The 23,459-nt window shown below is 32.7% G+C and overlaps 3 protein-coding genes across 6 annotated transcripts; all 3 read right to left on the bottom strand.

The window, feature by feature from the left end:
• Nucleotides 1-946: 946 nt before the first annotated feature.
• Nucleotides 947-2,638, bottom strand: LOC110621648 (protein LIGHT-DEPENDENT SHORT HYPOCOTYLS 1). Its single transcript, XM_021765917.2, has one exon. The coding sequence runs from the start codon at nucleotides 1,893-1,895 to the stop codon at nucleotides 1,326-1,328; it is 570 nt and encodes a 189-aa protein (XP_021621609.1). The 5' UTR covers nucleotides 1,896-2,638; the 3' UTR covers nucleotides 947-1,325.
• Nucleotides 2,639-9,940: 7,302 nt separating this feature from the next.
• LOC110621097 (probable low-specificity L-threonine aldolase 1) lies at nucleotides 9,941-15,586 on the bottom strand. Of its 4 annotated transcripts, XM_043958760.1 has the most exons (12): nucleotides 15,259-15,586; nucleotides 14,462-14,985; nucleotides 13,489-13,666; nucleotides 12,802-13,249; nucleotides 12,446-12,557; nucleotides 11,818-11,868; nucleotides 11,641-11,712; nucleotides 11,415-11,547; nucleotides 11,265-11,323; nucleotides 10,876-10,976; nucleotides 10,297-10,363; nucleotides 9,941-10,194 (listed from the first exon to the last, which is right to left on the bottom strand). In XM_043958760.1, exons 4-12 carry the CDS (start codon nucleotides 13,242-13,244, stop codon nucleotides 10,156-10,158), a joined length of 1,077 nt encoding a protein of 358 aa, XP_043814695.1. In that variant the 5' UTR covers nucleotides 13,245-13,249; nucleotides 13,489-13,666; nucleotides 14,462-14,985; nucleotides 15,259-15,586; the 3' UTR covers nucleotides 9,941-10,155. The 4 variants fall into 4 exon arrangements, with proteins under 4 accessions (XP_043814695.1, XP_021620848.1, XP_043814696.1 ...); XM_021765156.2 differs by lacking the exon at nucleotides 14,462-14,985; XM_043958761.1 differs by lacking the exons at nucleotides 14,462-14,985; nucleotides 15,259-15,586 and adding an exon at nucleotides 13,936-14,436.
• A 291-nt stretch (nucleotides 15,587-15,877) lies between these two features.
• Nucleotides 15,878-22,395, bottom strand: LOC110621096 (cell division cycle 5-like protein). Its single transcript, XM_021765153.2, has 4 exons — nucleotides 21,651-22,395; nucleotides 19,053-20,774; nucleotides 17,840-18,121; nucleotides 15,878-17,058 (listed from the first exon to the last, which is right to left on the bottom strand). Exons 1-4 carry the CDS (start codon nucleotides 21,825-21,827, stop codon nucleotides 16,186-16,188), a joined length of 3,054 nt encoding a protein of 1,017 aa, XP_021620845.1. The 5' UTR covers nucleotides 21,828-22,395; the 3' UTR covers nucleotides 15,878-16,185.
• Nucleotides 22,396-23,459: the final 1,064 nt, after the last annotated feature.

Here is a 23,459-nt window from a genome sequence, read left to right as displayed (position 1 = left end):
GAATAGGTTAAAGTTGCTAAGTGGGCAATAAGCTAGTCTATGTAATAAATGCACATAAAGAAATAAAAATAAGAAAGATTACAAACAACCCTAAATCAAATTGCTATATAGCTTGAGATCAGCCAATTCCAACAAGTAATTAGCTAGGAACATGCCATAAAGAAACTAGTACTTGAGTTTGAGGGTTAATCAGATGACTGATGACACGTTAAGCTCTTCATAAGCAAAACTTAAATTAATCTTTCATTTGAATATAATATAAAAAAGAGCATCTCTCTTCAATATTCTTTCAAATCATATAATAATACTGAGTCCTTCAAAAGTATGACCCTAAATCATATACCTCCATAAAGACAATCCAACATTAACCAAACAAAACATAAATTTAATCAAGTTTAAATGTTTGTCGGTTCAGGTGGATTATAAAATATAGGCAACCCAAATACTCTATGCTTGCTGGGTATTGGATATATATATATAATATGTAATAAATTAACTTTGTAACATGTGTGTCTTTAGCTGGCATCAATATCACAAAAGCTGAATCTAAGTTTTTGTCTTTATGTCTAAATATAGAGTCCTTCACATTATCTTTAAATGGATACCTAACTGATTTCACTGTTTATAGGCTCGTGATCTTCCACCAACTCTTAGTCGCTGTGTCCTTCACTGCTGTAGGAATATTTCAAGTTCTAGGTTAATTCTTTTCAAGTGTCTAAATACAAGCAAATGTGCCCTCTGCATGAGAGACTACTGCATCCTATAATATATATTATATACACAACTTGTTAACATTGGTCTATAATATAATGTTATAGGAGACACTTACTGTTGAATTTTTTACGGAAAATGCCTATCAATATGTTAATTTCCATTATGTTTTTAAGGTTTTGTGGACAGAACAGATAAAATTTTTGAACAGCAACCTTAAGAAGAGACTAAGATAAGAGCAAATTAATATGTAACAAATGCTTAGATTATATGTTCGAAATACAAACTATGACCACAAGTATGAGATTACTTGTTATCATCATTTCTGCTAATAGTCTACTATGACTAGATCTCACTATTACTGGTACTTGCTCATTGGCAGGACGTTGTCCCTTAAAGAGTAGTCCCAAATGGTACCCACAAATCTAAACATATGCTCAAAGAAAGCAAAGCAAAGTTCAATATATAACCATCTCTTTATAGAATTTTTTTTTAAAAAAAAGAGCAGAAAAATAATACCCATACACGGATAAAAGCTGCTGGTGATAATGAGCCCACATCATGTAGCTTCAATGCAAGCTTCTCCTTGTTGTTCATGTTTTAATTCTCTTTCACTAGCCAGCACCTGAATCAGGTGGTGGTGCTGCTTGTGGTGTCGATGTTGCCTTTGGTTTTGGCCTTTTTCGCTTCTTCTCATAGCTGACTCCTCTTGCTTTTGCCTGAAAATCCCTCACCTCCCTCAAGTAAATCCTCACTGCTCTTGCACCAAATGGGTTCCCTTCAGGTCTCCCTCCATGCTCCTCATAGGCTGCCCTGAGTCGTCCGATCAGTGCATCGAGGCTTCCCCATGCCTGACGGAGAGGACATGGGCAGGGTGCTGGTGGGTTAGGGAGGCCAAAGAATGGACAAGTTTGGTTGTGGACTTTGGTCTTGCCAAATTGATCAAGGTATCTAAGGAATTCAAGGACATGAGCACCACTGCACATGGGAAGCGAAAGAGGGGGCCTGTGATTCCTAAGGTACTGGCAGAAAGTGTTCCAGTCTCTGCGCTTCTGATTCTCATAGCGACTTGGGGTGGAAGATGGGGAAGAGGCCGCTGCGGTTGGTGTGGTAGAGGAGGTGATCGAGCCACCCATTGTTGGGCTTGAAAAGTTTGGGTTTGCTGAAGAGGAGGCCAAATCCATGTAAAAAGATGATATAGAAGATGGGATTAGGGTTTCCTGCTGTCTTTATCAGGATCCTTGCTTGAAGATTTGTTTTTTTGCTGTAGGGTTGTTCTGCTTCTAGCTGCAGCTTCTTCTTCTTGGGTCTTACTACAGTATTTTCCTCTTTTCGCTGGCTTGTGAGAGAAGTTGACGACTCAACGATGAACCCTAAAGAGGAAGAGAGAAAGAGTCGACAGAGACACAGTTTCTTGTTTTTCAGGTGAGAAGAGACAGCGGATCCCCTTGAAATGGAAGCTTTGTTCTCGGCCTCTTTGCCCCAAGAAGAGTGGATAGTTGTTGTGAAAATGAAACACAAGAATAACCAAAAAGGGATCAGTAAGCAAGAATTTGCATGGCTTCTCCCAGTGTTCTTCACGATAAATATAGTATTGAGAGAGAGAAAGAGAGAGAGACAGGAAGGGGTTTTGAAATTGATTGTAAAGAAATTGTAAAAATTTTGAAGGAGAAACACAAGATTCTGCTTAAAGAATGGCTGCAGTCTGCAACAAGTCTTTAAAGACTGCAGTTATTGGTAGATGATTTCTGAAATATGCTTAAAGAGAAGATCAGATCATCAGATTTTCTTTCCAGGAAAAAGAGCAAGCAACTCAAGTTTCCACTGTAGATAAAGTTAGAAAAAGAAAGTGAGAGAGAGAGAGAGAGAGAGAAGAGGAAGGAAAGTGAAAGAGAAAGAGAGAGAGAGTGAGAGTCAAATAGTCTCATTGGCTCTGTTAATAAGCTAAACAGGACAAGATAGTGTTTTGTTTTGCTATAATAGGACAGGTTTGGCAGTGAGAGCAGAATTGATGGTGACCCAAGAGCCACAACACAAAAATATTATGCTGTCACTCTAACTCTCACTACTCCATTGCTATTGCAAGCTTTTCAAGCGCGTCCTTTTCACTTTCTCTTCTAAAAGTAGAAATATTGATTGAACATTCATTTGTGTTTTATCAAGGAACCTTCACAGCAATTGCTTATCTGCTCACATACAAAATCCCTTTGATTGCCATTTGGCTCTACTTATTAAACACTCTTTTTTCTTCTTCTTCTCTTTTAACCCTTGTATTTTTTCACATTCAAATAGTAAAGAAAACTTCACCAATAATCACTTGGTGCAGTGTACAAATTTGCTGGAAACAGATAGTAAGTATCAGCATAAAGCACAAGGCAAGTTGCTTTTTATTATGGGTATTTTTGCAAGAATGCGTAAAGATGATGTGTCTTCATAAAGTACTTTCTTTACTTTGCATTTTTTTTTTTTTTTACTAAAATCTGTGGGTTTGCTAATAATTGATTCTCGTCCACTGGGTAAAACTGCAGTAACTAAAGATTCTTAGTCTGCAAGACTAGTTAAAAGGGAAAACTAAATTGATTATTAATTATTAATCAATTAATTAATTTCCCCTCAATCCCTCCCATCACAAAAAGAAGGGAGTCCAGTATGAAAATTAAAGAAAAATCGAAATTAACTAATATAACCCAGTTCAAAAATCAAAGGTTAACTCAAAGATTCCTCCTTGTACATGGTGGAGGAAGAAATTTAAGGAGATGATTGAAAGCTACATCCACCATCACTGAGGAGGAGAGGAAAAAAAAAAAAGAAATTAGAAAATTTATACAGAAGTGGAGTCATTTCAATATCGAGCAAAGGTTGGTGTTGACTCATTTATGAACCTCGACCAATGACTCCATGAATATGAAGCAACCAGTTTTTGGATTAGATAATTACAAATTATGCTGAAAGCCTGTACAGAAAGACTTGTATGGCCTTTCGCTTGCACCACACAGATCAAGGGCGGGCCTTGTTTCTGGAGAGGTCTATGAGGCTATAGGCTTCCACTTGGAGTAAAGAACAGAATTCCCCCATTTGGAATATAGGGTTGCAGCTATTGCATGGCTTACAAGAGGAAAGGCCAGTAGACTCACACAGCCCTAAAAGAAAAACCTAGAATGAAGAAATGGGTTTTATTAATTAATTTCAATATTACTAATTAGAGCAATCTTCAGTGTGCTAAAAAAGGAAAAAAATGTGAAAAACTGGGCGTAGCTTGTTTCATTTTAGGGAACAGAATGATTCAACTAATGTCAGTTTTTTTACGCAATTGTTCCCCTGCTTCAGCCAAACCAGAAAAATAATTTTTTTTAAAAAAAAAAACATTCTACTAGTAATTACAGTAAATTAATTATTCAATACAAAATAAAAAGATGCAATAACATAGTACAAAAAAGTTATATTCATCAATATCAGTTTATAAAAGATAAAATAAACTAAAATCATGTTTTGATTTTTTCATACTAAAAATAAATTTCATATGCAAGATCCACGTCAAATTTACTTTTAAAGGGCCCAGTAAAAAGATTCACCACCTAGGTAGTAATTAATCATAAAGTTGAAGAAAAACCTCAGTAAAAAAAAAAAAAAAAAGAAATAATTTATCAATAAAAAGAAAAAAAAAAGATGTGTCATCTGTGGAGAGGCAGAGGGGGCGGGGGGTTCAAGTTTTGGGGTTTGTGCTTTGTAAAATATCGACATGTATGATTATTATCACTAAGGTTAAAATGGGAATATAAAAAAATATTTAACCTAGGTATAAGATAAATATAAATATGGGATAAAAAAGGCAACTCTATTTCCTTCCATTTAGAGTAATCAACACAATTCCCTGCATTTCGAATCTGAAACGTTTCTGATTATTGGGGTCTCACTTACCATTTCCTTAGCTACTGCTACTACCAAGGATTTGGTCTCCTCTTAACACATACCATCTATTTGGCATTTCTGTTTTAACTGTTGTCAAGAAAATTATTTTTTTTAAAATATATTATTAATAAAATGTTAGTCATATTCAATTGAAATTGAAATAATTAATTTAAAATTTTAATTTTATTTTATTTTCTTTTAAATTTATAATTATTTTAATTCAATTTGATTTTAATAATAAAAATAATAAGAAGTTTTCGTTATTTAAAATAATATTTTTGTGAAAAACGTTTTTTTTTTTTTTTAAACTTTCAACTACAATGCCAAAAGGGGTTAAGAATAACAACTGTCACAAAGATGAATAGTGAAAAAAAAAAAAAAAAAACTTATGCTATGCTCTCTATTCACAATGTGTGTTTGCCAATTCAGATCTCAATTTCCTTCGCTTCAGTCACTGATCCACCTTATAGAAAGTGGGCCCTTTAAAAAATTTATAAAATTATTAAGAAAAAATATATTATTTCAGATATATAAATAAGAATACATGTTAATAAGGAAATAAAATTTTGAAAAATTTTAATTAATATAAAAATATACTTTTGTTTTTACAAGGAAATATCTATTAATAATTACGCACGTGTTATTTTTCAAAAATGATATTTTTAGATAATCACACATAGAAATAAATTATTTTATGTGTCACTTTCTCTTCTTTCGTTAATTTTTATAAATATCTTGATTATTAAAGTTTCTTCAAACGTGGAAAATAAAAAGATCTAATATTAAATTGCGAAAAATTAGATACATAGAATTTCATTTTTCTTGTCGTATATATGAAATTTATTATATTTTATGAAAATTTATAATTTAATATTTAAATATAATCATTATTAATAAATTAATTTTTATATTTTTAAAAATCTATTAAAATATATATTTTTTATCAATAAAATAATTTTTTCATCTATTTTTACTGTTAAAAATATATTAAAAAATTAAATTATCTCCCTTATTTTCTCCTCCTTCTTCTTCTTCATTTATTCTTCTTCCTCCTCCTCTTCTTCTTTGATTCTTTTTTTTTTCTTCTTTTTCTTCTTTAATTTTTTTTTTTATTTTATTTTTTACTCTTCTTGTCTAAGGAGAAGAGGAGAACTCCTTCATCATCATCTTCTTTTTCTCCTTCATCATCATCATCTTCTTTTTCTTCTTCTGTTTTTTTCTCTTTTTTGAGGAGAAGGAGAAAAGATTATTTTATTGACAGAAAAAAAATAATAATAACATTTTAATAAATATAAAAAAAGATAAGGATAAAAAATATTTTATTGATAGAAAGAAATAATAATGACATTTTTATAAATATAAAAAAAAATAAAAATATTTTAATAGATATGAAAAAAAATAAGAACGTTTTAATAAATTTTTAAAAATATAGGAATTGATTTATTAATAATGACAATATCTAAAAACTAAATAAAGAGTTTTATTTGAGATTAAAATTTAATTTTAATTTTTTTTTATTTTTAATAAAAAATATAATTAAAAAATTATTTTATTTAAAAAAAAAAATAAAAAATATTTTAATAAATTTTTAAAAATATAATGATAAATTTATTAATAATAATAATAATAATAATAATAATTAGAGATTAAATTATAAATCCCTAATTTTTAAAATAAAGTATTATTTTGTTTAATTTAAAATTAAAATTAAAACAGCAAGTTTGAGTTTCTGACATGATTTGATTCATTTCCAAAGGGCAACCTAATAATGACGAGAAATTATTAAAAATGTAAGACTGACATTATATAAAATTGGCCCATTTTGAAATACGCTCGATCTTGTCAGCACAAAATGTGGAAGGAAACCAATACAAATATCTCGAAATATTAAAAAGTGTCCTTTCAATTTTGCAATTAAATTTTACCACACAGATGTTTTACATATTCCATCTTAAAAATGGAGATAACTATTTAAACAACGATAAAATTTAAAATATATCACATTATCTAAAATTATGATAAAATCTACTAAAACTATAATATATTAATTTTGTAATTAAATAATCAAATTATAATTAGATGAATTATTATAAAAATATATTTAATGTGAATTTCATTTTATTTAATAATGAATAAATCCAATAATTATATGGAAAATTATATCTTTGGGATGGTAAACGAGAGTCAAACATTTTTCAAATTTTGTAAAATTTCTTGCAATGCAAACAATTCATCTTTGGGTTTTGTTGATCCATCATTTTGCATCTTAGATTTAATTTACACACAATATATAAATTTTAATATATAATTACTGTTATCAGACACAGTTCAGTATATTCCATTATATTTATAATTATTCGTTAACGATATTATTTATTAAACAATCGATCACATTATCATTAGATTATTATAAAATATTATATTTATCTCTATTTTTTTATAATATAAAAAGAAAATGACCACAAAAATAAAAATATATTATTCTTTTACATTAAAATCTTAAATAATTCATTATATTCATTCTATTTTTCCGTATATTGATTTAAAGGCTGAAGTGACTAATGTGAGCACCTACAACTCGCATATCAAGTTTAGCCAAATACAATATCATTCTATTTTCTGATTATATAATCTCTTGAATTATGACTTATTATATCAAAAGGAAATGTAAAGCTGCAAGCTTCCCTTTGTAGAAAATAATTTTTTATTTATAAAATAAAATGGTAAATAATACAATGCTGAATTTTTATATGTTTAAGTAAAATAACTTATATTTATAAAATAGTTTTTAATTTAAAACAAATATATATTAATAAATTATATATAATTGTATTAATAAAACTCTTGAAAATAATTTTTTTAAATGAGAGAAAATAATTTTCTTTAAAAATATTTTTTTTAATAAAAATTTTTTATTGACCATTGAGGCTCCGAACATTGAAAAACGTGAAAAATATCAAAAACATAAAAAAATAGATTTGGTGAGACAAGCATAACCTTAATATTTAATTTTATGTCCTTACCTTTTGAGAATGTTTAATTTATGCCATTTTTTCATTTTTTTTCTTTAAATTAGTCATAAATTTCAAATTTTAATTTTAATTTAACCTAAAAGTACACGAAATTTCTTATTTAGACAAAAATCATAAAAATAAGAATTTTAATTTTTTAAAATTTTCTTCCTTTTGAGCTAAAGTAAACTTAAGTTAAAATAAACTGAATATAGTGAATGAGTATAGGAGATCGATTGAAGATTGAGCAATAATGAAACAAACAAAATTAGGAACCTTCAAGGAAATTCTGAGCTTAATTTGGATAATGAAACCATACCCAACTGCAAATGTCTTAGTCTTGTAACCACACCTAACTGCAGCAATGTCTCATCTTCAAACTTAATACTCATCCATCCTACCAAACAACACACCAACCACCCACAATCACTTGCCCAATTTTCACATGTCACTACTATCCTAGAGTTAACCTTTGTTTGATGGGATAACTCAATTGAAAAATGTTAAAATTTTATTTATTTATTTATTTTCAATGGATGAAAGAGACATAAAGCAATGTACAAAGCAGTACTGCAACCAAGCATAACAAATAAAATTAACTTCATAAAGAGCCTTGGAAGCTATAGAGTGAGCTGCATGATTAGCAGATCGTAGAACTTGAATGAAGAGATTGAAGGAAAAGATTTCGACATTTCAGCATTTATGGTAAACACAAAATATAAACGCATTTTAATTATTTTTCTTTAAATTTATTGAATTCACATAAATCAATTTAAAAAATTATTGTATTATTTTATCATTTTCTTTTATAACATTCGATATGAAAAAAAAACGATTTAATTTATTTTATTTTTCTTCAAAAGGACCTGTCCTAAAGTTATCACTTAGTAAGTTTTATATCAAGGCTCAATCCAATTAAGTCCGTAGCGTCTACCAATTTCGCCATATTCCCTTTTTTATTTTTATTTTGAGATTAAGATCTTCTAACTCTTGATTCGGTATAAAATCAATAAATTTTTACTCTTTTTAAAATGAAAAATTTTTAAAATAAAAAAAGTTTAAATTCTTTCATTGAGATTCTTTTAAAATTTTTATATTTTTGCAGGATAAAAAATTCAATATAAAAGCCTTTACAGTACTGAACTCGGGATTTATTTTTTCACATTTTCAATTAATTTTTACTATAACATTAAAATTTCTCATAATAATCCACCAAACTATAGAAAGAGTTTACCTTGAGTGTAGGATATTAGAAACTTAAATTTGATTAAAATTTCCTCCACATCTCTGGAAGAGATTTGAATAAATAAATTTTCTTTTTGCGCAGATCTGTGCTTTTGGTGAGGGAGATCTTTAGATCTGCTTGTTTTCTTATCTTGCGTGCTTTTGTTGTTGTTCTGTTTTAGTTGCATGCTTTTGTTGGGTGGTCTATTTCTAAGATCCCTACCCGTTTCTTCTCTACGTCGCTTGGGCTTCTGGATAGCTCCCGGTTTGTGGATCAGGCTTCTAGTTTTGGGCTTATAGTTTCTTTGATATTTCTTGTTGAACTCAACTTTAATGGCTGTTTTAGGTACTGTTGTAGCATGTTTGAGGTCCCTTGTAATGAATGAACTCTTATCCTTGAAAAAAACAATTTGCAATATTATACACTTCCCATGTTATTAGGTTCTTTCTTTTCATTTGAGCCCAAAAGTCAAATTCTAAATAATTAAAATTCCTCTGTGCAAAAAAAATAATATTTAGCCTGCAATTTCAATTTAATTTCCTTAATATATTACAGGAATTAAAGGTAAGTATTCGATAGTTCGGTTCAAAATCGAATCAAACCGAATAAATTAAAAATTAAAATTTTAATATTTATGAATCGAATCAAACTGATTTTGATCAAAAACCAAATCGAATTGAACTGATCTGATTCGATTTGATCAGTTTGAATTTTTAATAAATTTTTTATTTTTTATATTTTACTTTTAACTTTAATATAATTTAATCTCTTTATATTATTAAAAATAATATATTATTATCACAAATCATTTTAATTCGATTTTTTCGATTTTTTTCTAATTAAAACCGAATCGAATTGAAATAACTGAAATTTTTGAAATTAAAAACTGAATCAAACCAAAATGAATAAGAAACCGAATTAAAATTTCAAATTAATTCAGTTCTATCAGTTTTTTCAGTTTAAACAGAATACTGATCACCTAAAGCGAATTGCCATTTTTTCAACTATTTCTTAATTTCAAACTACAAAGCAAGCAATGGGATGTTTGGGTAGTATAAGTGATCATGGGCGGTAACTCATATCATGAGAGAAAACTTTGCAGAGTTCCATTAATACTCTGCAGTACTATTAATGGATGGCTCTGTGATTTCTTATGAAGACATGCGTTTCAAGTGATTCAGTCTTATAGTCATTCATTATATATAAAAGACACTGATGAAGATAGTTTACATCTAAATGAAGAGTAAAACACTTTACTTAAATCATCTTAACAAGGAGAAATTCTCATAATTTCTTCCACTACTTGCCATTTTCATCTTGAGCCCTTGTTAAAGCTTGCTGCAATTTCAAGTCAAAGCAGAAATGTGCAAGTTACAATTGTTTTTTTTTTTTGAAAAAGTAAAAGATTTAGCAGATGGAGATCAGGGAAATATCCATTACCTGGAAGCATGATAAAGTGTACTGCACATCACTTGCTGAAATTTGGTGGTGAAGAACTATCCTAACGCTGATAGAGCAAAGGCAAAGAACACAAGCACAACCCATTAGCTCCCTGATTATCCACATGAACATCAAACAATTCATTTTGCTTATGTAAACATATTATGCCTTCTGAACTGCACATGCATTCGCGTATTAACATCGACCAACATATTTTTCTCTATTCGCATGATAATTCGTCTCAGAAGCTCAGAATCTGAGGCAAATTATGCAAATTTAAAGAAAATTGAAAAGTGCTTACAGTTGCATAATTCAGCTATAGATTTAACAACCTGACTGGGTTCATCAGGAAGCAATAGTGATAAGAGTTTTTCATAAACAATCATATACAACTTAGTCAGGAAACACACTCCTCTGACATTAAAAATTTGTAAATATGAGCTTAATTCTCTGCTGTGAGCAGTGCACTGGCATATCAAAGAACAAAGATTTTCAGAAAACTTTCACTTGTATCACCCTATAATGCGCGAGAATGGAGAAAACAAAATGTCATGGCTTTATGGTGGGGTAATAACAGACCTGAGTAGGCCTTCTTGCATCACAAGCACACCATGTTCTTCTAAGTTCTTGCATAGATTTTCTGCCGTAAATTTTGAGCCCTCTACTATGTCCAAATATATCTGGTTAAACAGAACAAAAGTAAGAGTATGCATACCACTTGTTCAAATTCTCACACTGAAACATTGAACAAACTCCAGTAGAAATGTATAAGAAAGAGACAGAGTTAATAACAATTTTGTGCATATTAGTTGATACGAAAACAACAATGGTTTCTCTCAGTCAGCTTGTGATGATTCAATTGATATTATAATTCCTGGTCAGATTAAATTTAAGTTGAATGAAATTTTGAGTCCAAGTAAGGAGCAGCAACAGGTACAATTGTAAACAAATGTAACAGATATACTTACAATGTTGGTTTCTACTGCAGCGACATCCACCCTTAGTCCTTTGATTTGATTCAGTCCCTCTGAAAGAATAAATCCATAAATTTGCAAAACTAGAGGAACTCTGGCAAAGCAAGAGGAGCAGAAGCTAAAATCAAGCTTATAGGTGTTAACCTGCTAGAGTCTTGGCTTTCTGGTGATCATCCTCAAGCTTTCCAGCGTTCTCTTGTATGGCAACCAAAGCAGCAGCACAAAGGATACCGATCTGTCGCATCCCACCTCCTAATGTTTTCCTGAGGATTCTAGCCTAAAGGAAAAAAAAAAAAGGATTTTGAATATTATTCGCAATGAAGAGTAAAAACTGTTAGCATTCCTTGCCAAATCAAATTTGAATTGCTACCTTTGCAATAAAGCTTTTTGAACCAACAATAACTGATCCAACTGGTGCACCCAAACCTTTTGATAGGCATACCTAGATAATTTTTTTTAAAAAAATTAAGTAGATATGTGAAGGTATAGTAATACAATGAATAAGAGAAAAAAAAAACAAAAAGGAGTTGTAAACCCTTCGTCATACCGAAACTGAATCAGCAGCTTCAACAAGCCTATGCACAGGAACTCCAAGTGCCTGAGATAGAATCTTTTCATATCAGATGCTGAAAACAATGGTTAAACTATGGTTTTAATGCTTTAGCATTAATTTTTCCTTTTTCTTTTTCTGTTAAAAAGAAAAGAGCAGCATCATAGGCAAACCAAAACAAAAATATGACTGAAATAGCAGTTTTAGATGAAATCTCTTGTATCCCAACTGAGCCTTCATTATGGCTGGTATAAGTTTTAAGCATATTCAATCCCTTTTTCAGCCAAATTTTCTCCAAGAGTTGTGACTTTATCAGCTCTCTCTGATCAAAATGAATAAGTTCAATTTTTGAAATTGTTCTTCAAGCCTCCAGAGCATTAAACTAACATGGAGTTTTACAGGGCGAGATAAAACATGTAAGAGTCTATGTCTATGCTGCCCAAAACATTGTAGAAAATAGCTGGCTTTATTGCTCTATCTGAAAAATGTTTTCCTAAAATGAATGTTGTGTCTGGCAGATACCCTGTACAACATCTTCCTTCATTTTCTTTATATGACATGACAACATGTCATACAACAGCAGATGGGATTCATAACTGAATATATTGAAAAAAATTTTACTCACAACTGCTGCATTGAAAATGCGAGCCCCATCGATGTGAAGCTTCAAACCGTGCTTTTTAGCTAATTCTCCAACTCTGTCTGTATATTCTACAGGTAGGCATCTACCACCACAGCTGCATTGATAAATAACCACTTATAAGATCAAACAGAAAAGGTGCAGAGCAAACTTCTGGCTACAATGGACAGGAATAAACAAACTGATTTAGGTTCTAAAAATATAAAGATGAAATTATCATTAAAAAAAATTATTTCTTGGTACAGCCAATAATGAAACCTCAAATGATTAAATTACTCAGAATTATCATTATCATCATCCACCACAAACTTGAAACAATTTCATAGAGGAATAGCACTTACTTGGCTTGTGAATTCTCCAAGCAGATAAGCCTAGTAGTTGGATAAACAAGCTCCCCTCTTGGATCTCTAATTGAAGCTTCAATTAAATCAATATCCATTGTTCCATCCTTGTTATTCTGCACTGTCCTGGGATGCACACCTCCAAGAGTTGAAATGCCTCCATTCTCATATATGTGGATGTGAGAATTGTGTCCAAGAATTACTTCACTTCCCCTAACGTCACAATGCACCAGTACACTAATAAGGTTACCCATGGTGCCTGATGGAACATAAAGAGCTGCTTCCTTGCCCATGATTTTGGCCATTTCAGTCTCTAATCGTGACGCAGTTGGGTCATAACCAAGAACATCATCATCAACCTCAGCATTTGCCATAGCTGCTCTCATTGCTTCAGTTGGTTTAGTTACAGTGTCGGACCGAAGATCCACCATTCTGGTTACCATCTTCTCTGAAAACATTCCATCATTAAACAAACATTAATTTAAGGGAGAGAAGAAAGGCTTTATATAGGATATACTCCAAACTCCTTGTCTTCAATTAAAATATATTTCCCAAATGTGAAACTATGACTAATAGATTGATGGTTACGGTGATGCTTTTTCTGCAACCATTTCTGGCTGAAGTTCACAGAAATGATTGAGCAGTAGATAAGAAAATTTGAAGAAATGGAATCAAAACTACACTGACCTCAATTAAAGTAAGACGTACGGATCAAATATTTGTTAAATTGCTCGTCAATGAGAGAGAGTGAGGGTCGATTTCAAGTGCAAGTTCCTTTCTTTTCTGCTGTTAAACAAAAAATTTCACAACCTTCCAACTCGATTTCAAGATATTAAGCTCCTTTATTGAAACGGCCGCCACATTCCTTGTAGTGTACATACACATGCAGTAAACATGAAAACTTCAACAAAATTACTTAAATTATACGGTCAAACTCTTAACTAAAACCAGAAATTTTTAACAAAAATCCAACAGAACTATCAACAATAAACACAGAAGAAAAACAAACTCCACCACAGAAAAAGCACCATGAGTAAACCTATATAAAAAGGGAACTAGTTTACCACAGAAGCAACCTTTTTTTTCTGAATAAACCACAGAAGCAAGTTAAAATGTAATAGATTACAGAAGTACCTAAATCTCCCTTATGAATAAAATAATCCCAAGAATATCAAAATATAAGCCTAAGCAAACACTCAAATTATTCTCACCCAAAGAAGCTGAATTAAACCCAAAATCTAAGTAATTCAACTTTACCCAAATTTAGAGTCTTAACAACTCTATGAAACCAAGAGTAGTCGGGTTAAATCCAGGAAAAATCCCAAAGCAGCAACCTAATTACCTAACCTTACCTAACCCCACCATTCAAACATGCAAAACTCTATCAGGAATTTACACAAATAGGTTTATAATATTCAAAGAATCCCTGTGCGTTCTGATGGAATCCTTGGAGGTGGTCTTAAGGAACTTAGAAATGAATTCTTGAACAAGAATCCAAAGAAGTGAACCAAGCAAACTACTAGAACACATGTGGACATGCATGAACATTTGTGTGTGAGTGTGTGCATCATGAAGCTTGTCCACTTGGTTCTAAAAGTGCAGTGTCATGCAGTGTCCAAAACCCATGAAAAGTTAAAAAGTTTGGAATCACAGGAGAAACCTGTATCAGTAGTGGTGGTGGCATCCTCTAGAACCAACAGGGAAAGTTAAAAATTCTCTTATTTTCTGGCATTTCTTGTTTTCTCTGATCAATAAAGATTACAGTATTAAATAACTTTCTGTCCATATATCTCTTTGTTTTCAATTGTGGTGGATATAAAAAGCAGGATTTCTTTTCTTTTTCTTTTTTCTTTTCCTTTTTCAACTTCAATGAAACAGCGAAACTGAATGATTGATGAGTCTAACCCATGAAGACAAAAGCATAGTCCAAGATTACAACCAAAGAATCTACACAGAAGGAAGAACGTGAACGTAGCGATAGCATTTGACAGTGTGGTTCACGCTCCGATCATGGAGGAACCCCATGAGGCTTCAGTGGGCCAATTTGAACATAGTTATGAAATATTGACGACGCAAGCAGTGCCCAGCAGTAGTAAGCAGACGCAATAGAAATACCGCGTCACTTGTCCTGGCAGCTCTAAATTTCCTTGTTCCATTTTTCTTGGAAGAACTTAAATGCAACATCTGGCGAAGGTAATTATTTAAAAAAAAAAAAATCTTTTTTTATAATAATTTTAATAAAACTTCTAATATTTTAATAAAACTATTTTTGAACAAAAACTAAAAGAAATCTTTTTTAAAACACAGCTATGGTCAGAAAGGATTATCGAGTGAGATCATATGGAAAATAACTTCTACAGAATTTTTGATTTGTAATATGCAAGCACCAAAGTTTATGAAATATAACCACCCATAGACTGAAATAGTAAAGAGCACTCAAGAAAATGAAATACGTACCTCTACGCAAGCAATTCTTGCTAGTGCGTGATTGCTATTATACCACTGGACTGAGAGGGGGAGAGGGTACTTTTCTTATACAACTCTTAAGGTGGCTTGACTATTAAGCTTATCTTGTGGCAAGGGCCATGGAAGAAGCGAGTTTGATTTTGGCTTGTGTTGTGCTTAGTTGGGATGGCAATCTCCAACGCCACTCTGAGTTGGCGTGGTTTCAGTATCAACTGTTACAATAAATATAGTTTTGAGAAGTTCTCTGTACCTTTTTTTAATTTGACGTGCCAACTGCCAACGAGGCATCGAATGAGCGCATACGTGATGACGTGGTCGCTTCCACTTTTCGTATGGGAAAAAACTAGTCGCACTTGGAACGGCTCTGAAGCGCACACAATGTTACCATCGAAACGAATCTTTTGTGCGCTTTTGCAATTACTCATTTACCCTTACAAGCTCCTACAAGGGGTATGTCACAACCGCAGAGACACTTTAGGGGGAAAATTCAGAAAATAGATTTTTGGGGTTGGGAAAGAGTAATCGAGCAACAAAGCTCGACTGGTCCCAGCTATGATTCTGTTCATCTGTTATGGATCACAAGTTCATATGATTAAATAACAAGGGATTATGCTATGCAACACCATCTTTCACATATATCTAACATCAATTGCGCCGTACGATTACCCAAACAGCATAAGACAATGGGCACACAATACATGTCCAGTTCTGGCAAAAACATAGAATGGACCAATTGTGGAAACAGTCCGCAAAAGTCCCTTATTAACCCACTAAGAGTAACTAAATTAGGGCATATAAGACAATTGAATTCAGGGATTGTCGCAAATCAGGAAGGCTTTGTCGCGTCTTAAACTTCCCGTCTCATTCAGGTATGTTACAACTCCGGAACTCCCTCTGGTGATCCTTATCAGCAGCCATCTATTCAGAACTGACAGCATTCACTTCATCATAAGTTGATTTTGACCTCTCATCTTCACCAAGGCCTCCTTTGGTTACAACACCATCTGGTTTTGTTATTTCCATGAGAATTTGTTGGTCTTCAGCAACTGCATCATCCCGTATAACATCAGTGCTAATTTTTATGTCACTAGCATTTACATTAACAGATTCCTCTTTCAACTTATTTCCCTCTACAACCACCACATCAGAAATATCATCTCCTTGGTTAATCAAGTAGTTTGCAGGAACTCCATCTTTGTTATTTTCATCAGCCTTTGGGACACGAGCAGCATGCAGCTCCTCCACAACAGAAGGTACATCAGTAGATAAGCTTGCATCTGTGTCCATGGGTGCATGCTTGTTCTGTGAATCAGCATTTGTACCCTCCTGTTTCAGACTGGCATGCATATGTTCTTGAGCAGCATTTATTTGCTGCTCAGAGATTTCAAGTTTAGATGAATCAACTGGTGCAGAACTTCCAACGTCATCTGAAGGCATAGGCTCAGAAGTCTCTGAGTTCTGCATAGCAGCTTGCTTTGCAGCACTCTCAGCCAACTCAAGTGCACAATTCCTCGCAGCAATTTCTTCCTGTTGCTTTGCTAGTGTTCTGTAATCAGCAATAAGATGTTGTATCCTTTCCAGCTCAGCCACAAGATTTCCAAACCGCCTTTGCAAAGTTTGTTCTAGCTCCTTTTGCTTCTGAACTTCCTCCCAGAGGCCATTGATCCTGTGTGTTGCTGCCAATTGCTCTTGCTTCTGTAAAGCTTGGAAGCACTCAAGTTCTGTTCCAGCAGTGTCCATCTGCTTTAAAATTGACTCAATTGGCGGCAATAGCTGCCTCTCTGACCGTGTCTGATCATTCAAAATATTAATGATTTAGGATCACAAAGAGTGCTAGATTAACTTTCAATTGTATTGTTGCTAGAGGGAAAAAAAAAATGAAACTTGAGAAACGTACTATTTCTCAAGGATAACTAGTAACAACTCCCTAAATTTGACAGCAATGAAGTATAAGAGTAACGAAATCCATTCAGTCACAACCAAATGAAATTTCATTCAAGATCTAAGGCCCCATTTTGTCATAAAGCAAACATGCAAGTCTCTTTTGATATGCTTCAAACTTCCAATGACTAGACACTAACTGCATCAGTGAGAAAAGGATGGACTAAAAAAGCAAGAGAGGTAAAAGAAAGCTTGATACAGTACAAGGAAAGGTATACACATGACAAGAGAAAGAGATCAAAATACACACACAAAAAGTAGCAGAAGAGAAATTAAGGAGGTTAAGCTGTCACTGTATGAGGATATATTGTTTTGAAGGTGGTTTTAAAGAGATTGATGCAACTCCCAAATTAGAAACTTTGAACCAAAAGATCTCCCAACAAAAATTATCAGGTTTTTCCATAACTATTTAGGCATGGAATTCAAAGGCTAAGATAACATTTACAAAAAAAAGCTAAAACGCAAATCTCTTACATGTCACATTTAAGAATCAATTTCGGAGTTCAATAAGCAGGAACCAGTTACATCAGAAACAATGAGAAAATGACAATCAAAATAGTGGCAACTGTCAACAGAATATAGAAACGAGTCCCAGTTGTTACAAACATCTAGAAGCTATCCCGTGACATACCTGATAACCCTGTGTAAGGACATTAACCTTCTTCTCAAGGCGTAATGCTTTCTCCCTTTCAGCCTCTAGCCTCGCTTTCACATTCTCAAATTCATTCTGTAAGGCTGCCAGTTTCTCCACATTTCCAGCAACACTTGAGAGACCATAAGCATTTCGAGTGGGGAAGTACATCAGATCACTTAGACATGTTCTGTGTGCATCAACAAACACATCAACAGATTCACTTTCATGTCCCATTGCTACACATATATACTGAACCTCTTCCTCAATCAACTTATCAGCCTGTATAGAAGAACGAGATCACCAAACATTTTGAAAATGGATCAATCACTACACTTGTAAGGTCTTCCCAGAATACATTATAAAGGCTACTATTTTATCAATCAAGTGAAGGAATAAACTTTACAAAATAAAATCCAAAACAATCTGTGGATATCGCACAACAGCGAATCAGATAAGATGGAATATCAGAGATACTGATTTTACAAAGAAACAAGATGGGGAGAGAGAGAGACCATAAAATATACAATTTTGCGAACATACAGCAAATCTCCAGAGCATTTGGCAAGCAGTAAAATGTGCTCGTGTATATCTTTAAAATTCAGTACTATAATAAAGGATTGGCATCTTAGGGAGAAATGATGCAGCATAAAAATTAGGCAACTAATTAAAGCCTTTCCATTAATGTCATACAACCAAAGTAAGAAAAAAAACCCCAGCCATTAAAGCCTTTCCATAAATGTCATACAACCAAAGTAAGAAAAAAAAAACCCCAGCCAGTGACCATAAGTAATTTCACATGATTCTAAGAGTAATAAATTATTCCCATCAACCTTCAATTCTGATACTCAAAGCAGAGTTCAAGGAACTCTGACATGTTATATGAGACAGTAATCCTCTAACTAGACAACAGAAGATATTTTCATCGAAGAAAATATAAATAGACAGGGGAAACTTTAAAATTTCAATTGTGTTCATATGGAGTTGATACATATAACATATCCAAAAAGTATTGATATATTAGCATCCATGCTACTAATAGCCTAACTATAAAATCAAATTGTCAAACAATGGTAAAAAAAAAAAAAAAAAGAAAATGCCATGTTCAACAAGATGCATAGATCATAAAATCAACTTAACAATGACATGACTACAAAGCAACAATAAAGCTGATGGACATACGTTTAACAAAAAACAAAGATAAAATACTTACTTCTTTCAGCTCATCTTCTTCAAAATCCTCTATCACAGGGACAAACATAGCAGACCGATTTGCAGCTTGCTTGGCACCTTTCTTTTTCTCCTTATTCTGCTTCTCATCTAGTGGATATTTTGCATTATCATGCTCAAGTAAGAGAAGCAGCTCCTTCCGTATCATTTCATCAGCCAGTTCAATTGATGTAGGCGGAACAAAGGAACTCTTATCTTCATCAGCTCTCAGCAAAGAATTTCTAATCAGTTCCAGCGAAGCAGCAGGAGGCCTAGGGAGTTCTCTCTGCAGTACTTTCGATCTCTTCCTAAGCAAAGCCTCCTGTCTTGCTTCTTCCTCAGCCCTTTCTCTAGCAATCCTATCAGACATATCCTCTTCAATTTTCTCTTCTGGTTCTTCATGGTCTTCTGGAGGTGGCTGAATAACTATTTGATATTCATTCTTGGGCTGTGGAAGAGTACTAAGACCAGACCGCAGGTTCCTTCTTATATCAGCTTGTCTTCGTTGCTCAAGTTTTGCACTATCGTGCAAATCCATGTCTTCATTTATATGGAGTTCATCCCTGATAGGAGTTCCTTTTGGTGTCATACCGAAAGAGTACCCATCCCTTGAAGGCGTCATGCCAATTCTAGGAGTAAGACCAACGCCTCCAGGAGTTGCAGAGGGGGTCAACATTGGATTTGGTGTTTGGATCTCTCTTTTCTTGGGTGTGACCCCTGAAAAATCTGAAGGGTGCAACTCTGGATTCTCTCCTCCCAATAATGGAGTCTGTGACTCCCGCAACCGTGCCAAGTTTTCTGCTTCCATCATAATAGCATCACCCTTACCAGCAGGAGTTCTTTGTGGAGTTCGCAATGGTGTCATTCCCTGCTGTGGTGTTTGGGCATAGTTTGCCAAAAGAGCACGTGTTGCACCATTCCCTTCTGTTAGTTCCTCATTCCCAGCAAGATCACTTGCGTATCCCATCTTTGCAATTTCCTCTAATTCATGGTCTGAAATCTGTGGTGCTGGAAGCATCAGCTTTGATCTTTTCCTCACTGTTTCTGGATCATTCAACTTGTTCGCTTGTAATATAGCTGATGGAGCATCCTGCCTTTGAGCAATTTTATTCTTTGCAATATCCTGCTTTCTCAACTGGGCCTCTACATCAACTCTTCTTTTCCCCTCAAGTTCTTCAATGGTAGTTGGGAACTTAGGCTGTTCCACGGGTCTATCTTCATCAGTAACATCAAAAAAGCCAGGAGGAGGCCTCTTTTCAAAAGGAATTTCTGCATTATAATCGATCCCCTTCCTTTTCCTCTTCCGTTGCCGTGTATCAATACCAGCAGCTTTTAGTTCTCTCCTTTTCTGCAAGGATGCAAGCCTCCTAGCCTCTTCAAGCTGTTTCTCTCTAGCTTTCCTTTTTGCTTTCTTGCCTCTAGTGTTGGCTAACCGAGCTCGTGCTTCAGAAAGCATTTCCTTTTCATCTTCATCCATATCAACAGGATCAGGACGTGCAGGCTTTGACTCTGGATTTGGATCAATCTCTCCAGGACGCAATTTCCGTGGGTCATCACCAGGTTCATAGTTCTCATCCTTAACACAGGCTGCATCAAGAAGTTTCTCATAGCGTTCAAGGCATTGAGATGGTGTACGGCCAACAATTGGGGCAATTGTTCTCCACTGAGTTGGCATGAGCTTAGCAAGATGAAGCAACTTCTCATCTTCTTCTCTGGTCCACTCAGTCTACATTATCATGGAACAAAAGTATCAATCTCTCTGCATAAAAAAGAAGGTAGCTACTTCGAGCAGAGTACCATTATTTCTAGAAAATAACATTAAATATAATGCTCATGATCACAAAGTTGGATCCCAGGTTGTGACTTGACAATGTGAAAGGGTGAGAATTTGGCTTATAATTTTCCATATTTGGGTTCAAAGGGAAAAAAAACTCTCTTCACTAAACATACTGCACTACGAGGCCAGGGTTAAGAATAAGGGGCTTTCTTAGCGAATCAAAACTTATCTAGTTTCCTTAATTGGGTTGAGAAAATAGATAATAACCAATGGGGTCCATAAAACATAAAAATCCAAAACTGTGAACGATCATCATCTCCCAGCATCCTCAAAAACCCAAAAAGGCACTTCATGCATAGAATAAGAATCACCCTTTCCAAAAAGAAGTATCCTGTAATATCTAATTTTCAGTTTCCCATAATATGTCAAAAACAGCGATTCAACTCCACGCCCTATCCACCATTTCCTAAAGAAGATGCGATTTTTGATATGTACATAATTTTGTAAAGGCAAGAACCAAAATCCTTACTAAATAACAAAAAAATTAAGATTCAATTTATTTTTTTTCAACAGCATCGTAGATATTAGACAGTAAACATTATTATCAAATTTGTATACTGTGGTGGTTCAAAATCCTATAACGGTTATGCTAAATTAATAAATGCTTAACTAGAACAACTAGGTGCCCATCTTTGGAGCACTTTTTACTGAACATTTCTAAAATATTAAAATGAAGTTGAACACATACATATGAATATACAAGTGCAAATGAAGAGGGGTGTGTGTATCTAAAAACAAATTGAAGAATATAGAAGCAGAGAGTACCTTTTTGATTGACGGGTCAAGCCACTCATACCAGCGAGCTTTACACTGTTTAGCAGATTTACGAACGAGAAGCGAAGAGATTCGAGCCCATTGATTCTTCCCATATTTCATAACCGCTGCTTTGAGGATCTCATCCTCAGTGTTCTTCCACACACCACCTTTTATCATAATCCTCATCTTGCCTCCTTTTTAATTAACTACCACTCTCTATTTCCTCTAAATTCTAGGGTTCGACAGCTGAAACAAATATGAAGATTTGAAATTGATAGCCAAGCGCTCTCAATCTATATTCTTAGGGGTTTTCCCCTAATGTGGATTCACTCCATTGTTCGCATTTGGATAAGATACAAGCAAGACTGTGACAGTGATGACAGTAATGGCGATGAAGCAGTGAGCAAGATACAGTGATGAAACGAGGAAGCGGGCAAAATTTTTGGCAATTACAGGTGACTATATTGTAAAAAAGCTGAAATGGAAGCAAAGCAATGCAAAAAGAGCGGTGTCCGGGGATAGGCAGCAGCGTATGGTTTAAGGATGCAGGGAAAAGAGAGAGAGAAAGCTTTGGGGTTGAAGTAAGGGACTGACGAAGTTGCGGCGAAGAGATAAACGGCGGAGCTGGTTAGAAGTTAACTGAGAAATCAGAAAACCCAAGACGATCCCGCCGAGAGAGGGCAGGAGGGCTCTCGCTGGTTTGATTTGTTTCCAAACATAAAAACTCTGGTAATTTTCACTCATGCTCGCTCAAGTTTACTTTAGTCATAAAATTTTATAGATTTTTAAGTCAAATGCATATATAATTTATTTTATGTGATTTAAAATAATAAAAAAATATATTTATTTTCTATAGTAATAAAAAATATTAAAGTAGATATATATAAAATTATTTTTAATATTTTTACTTTTTTTATATTCTCTTAAGAAATAAAAGCAATCACATATCTTTTATTGTATTTTTTATTTTTTTATAAATATTATTTGCTATAATAAATCTAATAATTTTAACCAGCAATAAGCAGATATAATCAAGTAAAGATTAAATTCATGTTAAGTGAATTTCAATTAGTATTTAAATATTCATATCATTTATATTTTATTTAAAATATTTATATCTAAATACTTTGAAAAATAAAAAAAAATTGCAATCATCCGTTAATACATATTTTATTTGAAAATAAAATATAATTGATTAGAAATATTATGTTAGAATTAAATTGTATTAATATAAATAATATATTATTCGGTGATAAATTATATTTAATTAGTATAATATATATAAAATAAATAAATTAAAATTTTATTTTATTAAATAATAAAATATTAAATTTAATTAATTAAAAAATAATTAATTATCTAAAAATAAAATTTTAGAATTAGAATATAATTGATAAAAATAAAAAAAAATTAAAATTTTTTATTATAAAACTTTTATCCACGATCAGCAATATGCCACGTAAGCTACCACATTAGCAATCTCTAATTTCAAATTCAATTCAACGATGGGCTATAATTAACACTAAAATTTCAAATTAAACTAAAATTGATAAAATAAAAAATTGATTAAAACTAATAAAAATACTAATTTTGAATTTTTTAAACATTCAAGCCTAAAGTTAATTAACTTATTTTAAATTTGAATATTAACATTGTTTAATTTTTTTAATTATATTTATTATTTAATTCGTAGTATGTATACTACTTAATCTTTAATTAAAATTAAAATAAATAGACTAATATTTTATTTAATAAAAAATAAAAAAATCATTTTATAAAATATAAATATTTTTTTAATTAAATGTATTGAAATATAAA

Source organism: Manihot esculenta, chromosome 8 (assembly GCF_001659605.2).
Source record: "Manihot esculenta cultivar AM560-2 chromosome 8, M.esculenta_v8, whole genome shotgun sequence".
Classification (NCBI taxonomy): Eukaryota; Viridiplantae; Streptophyta; class Magnoliopsida; order Malpighiales; family Euphorbiaceae; genus Manihot; species Manihot esculenta.
The sequence above is the reverse complement of the archived record's forward strand: the minus strand, read 5'-3'. Positions and strand labels throughout refer to the sequence as shown.

Bases quoted from the DNA above. Each gene is read 5' to 3' on its own strand.
- LOC110621648 (XM_021765917.2), bottom strand. From the start codon at position 1,895: ATGGATTTGGCCTCCTCTTCAGCAAACCCAAACTTTTCAAGCCCAACA.
- LOC110621097 (XM_043958760.1), bottom strand. From the start codon at position 13,244: ATGGTAACCAGAATGGTGGATCTTCGGTCCGACACTGTAACTAAACCA. The intron at 12,558-12,801 runs GTAAGTGCTATT...TTATCAATGCAG, and splicing joins TTGGAGAATTCACAAGCCAA to CTGTGGTGGTAGATGCCTAC. The intron at 11,324-11,414 runs GTTAACACCTAT...TTATTCTTTCAG, and splicing joins GAAAGCCAAGACTCTAGCAG to AGGGACTGAATCAAATCAAA.
- LOC110621096 (XM_021765153.2), bottom strand. From the start codon at position 21,827: ATGAGGATTATGATAAAAGGTGGTGTGTGGAAGAACACTGAGGATGAG. The intron at 20,775-21,650 runs GTACTCTCTGCT...ATGATAATGTAG, and splicing joins TTGACCCGTCAATCAAAAAG to ACTGAGTGGACCAGAGAAGA. The intron at 17,059-17,839 runs GTATGTCACGGG...TTGAATGATCAG, and splicing joins TCCTTACACAGGGTTATCAG to ACACGGTCAGAGAGGCAGCT.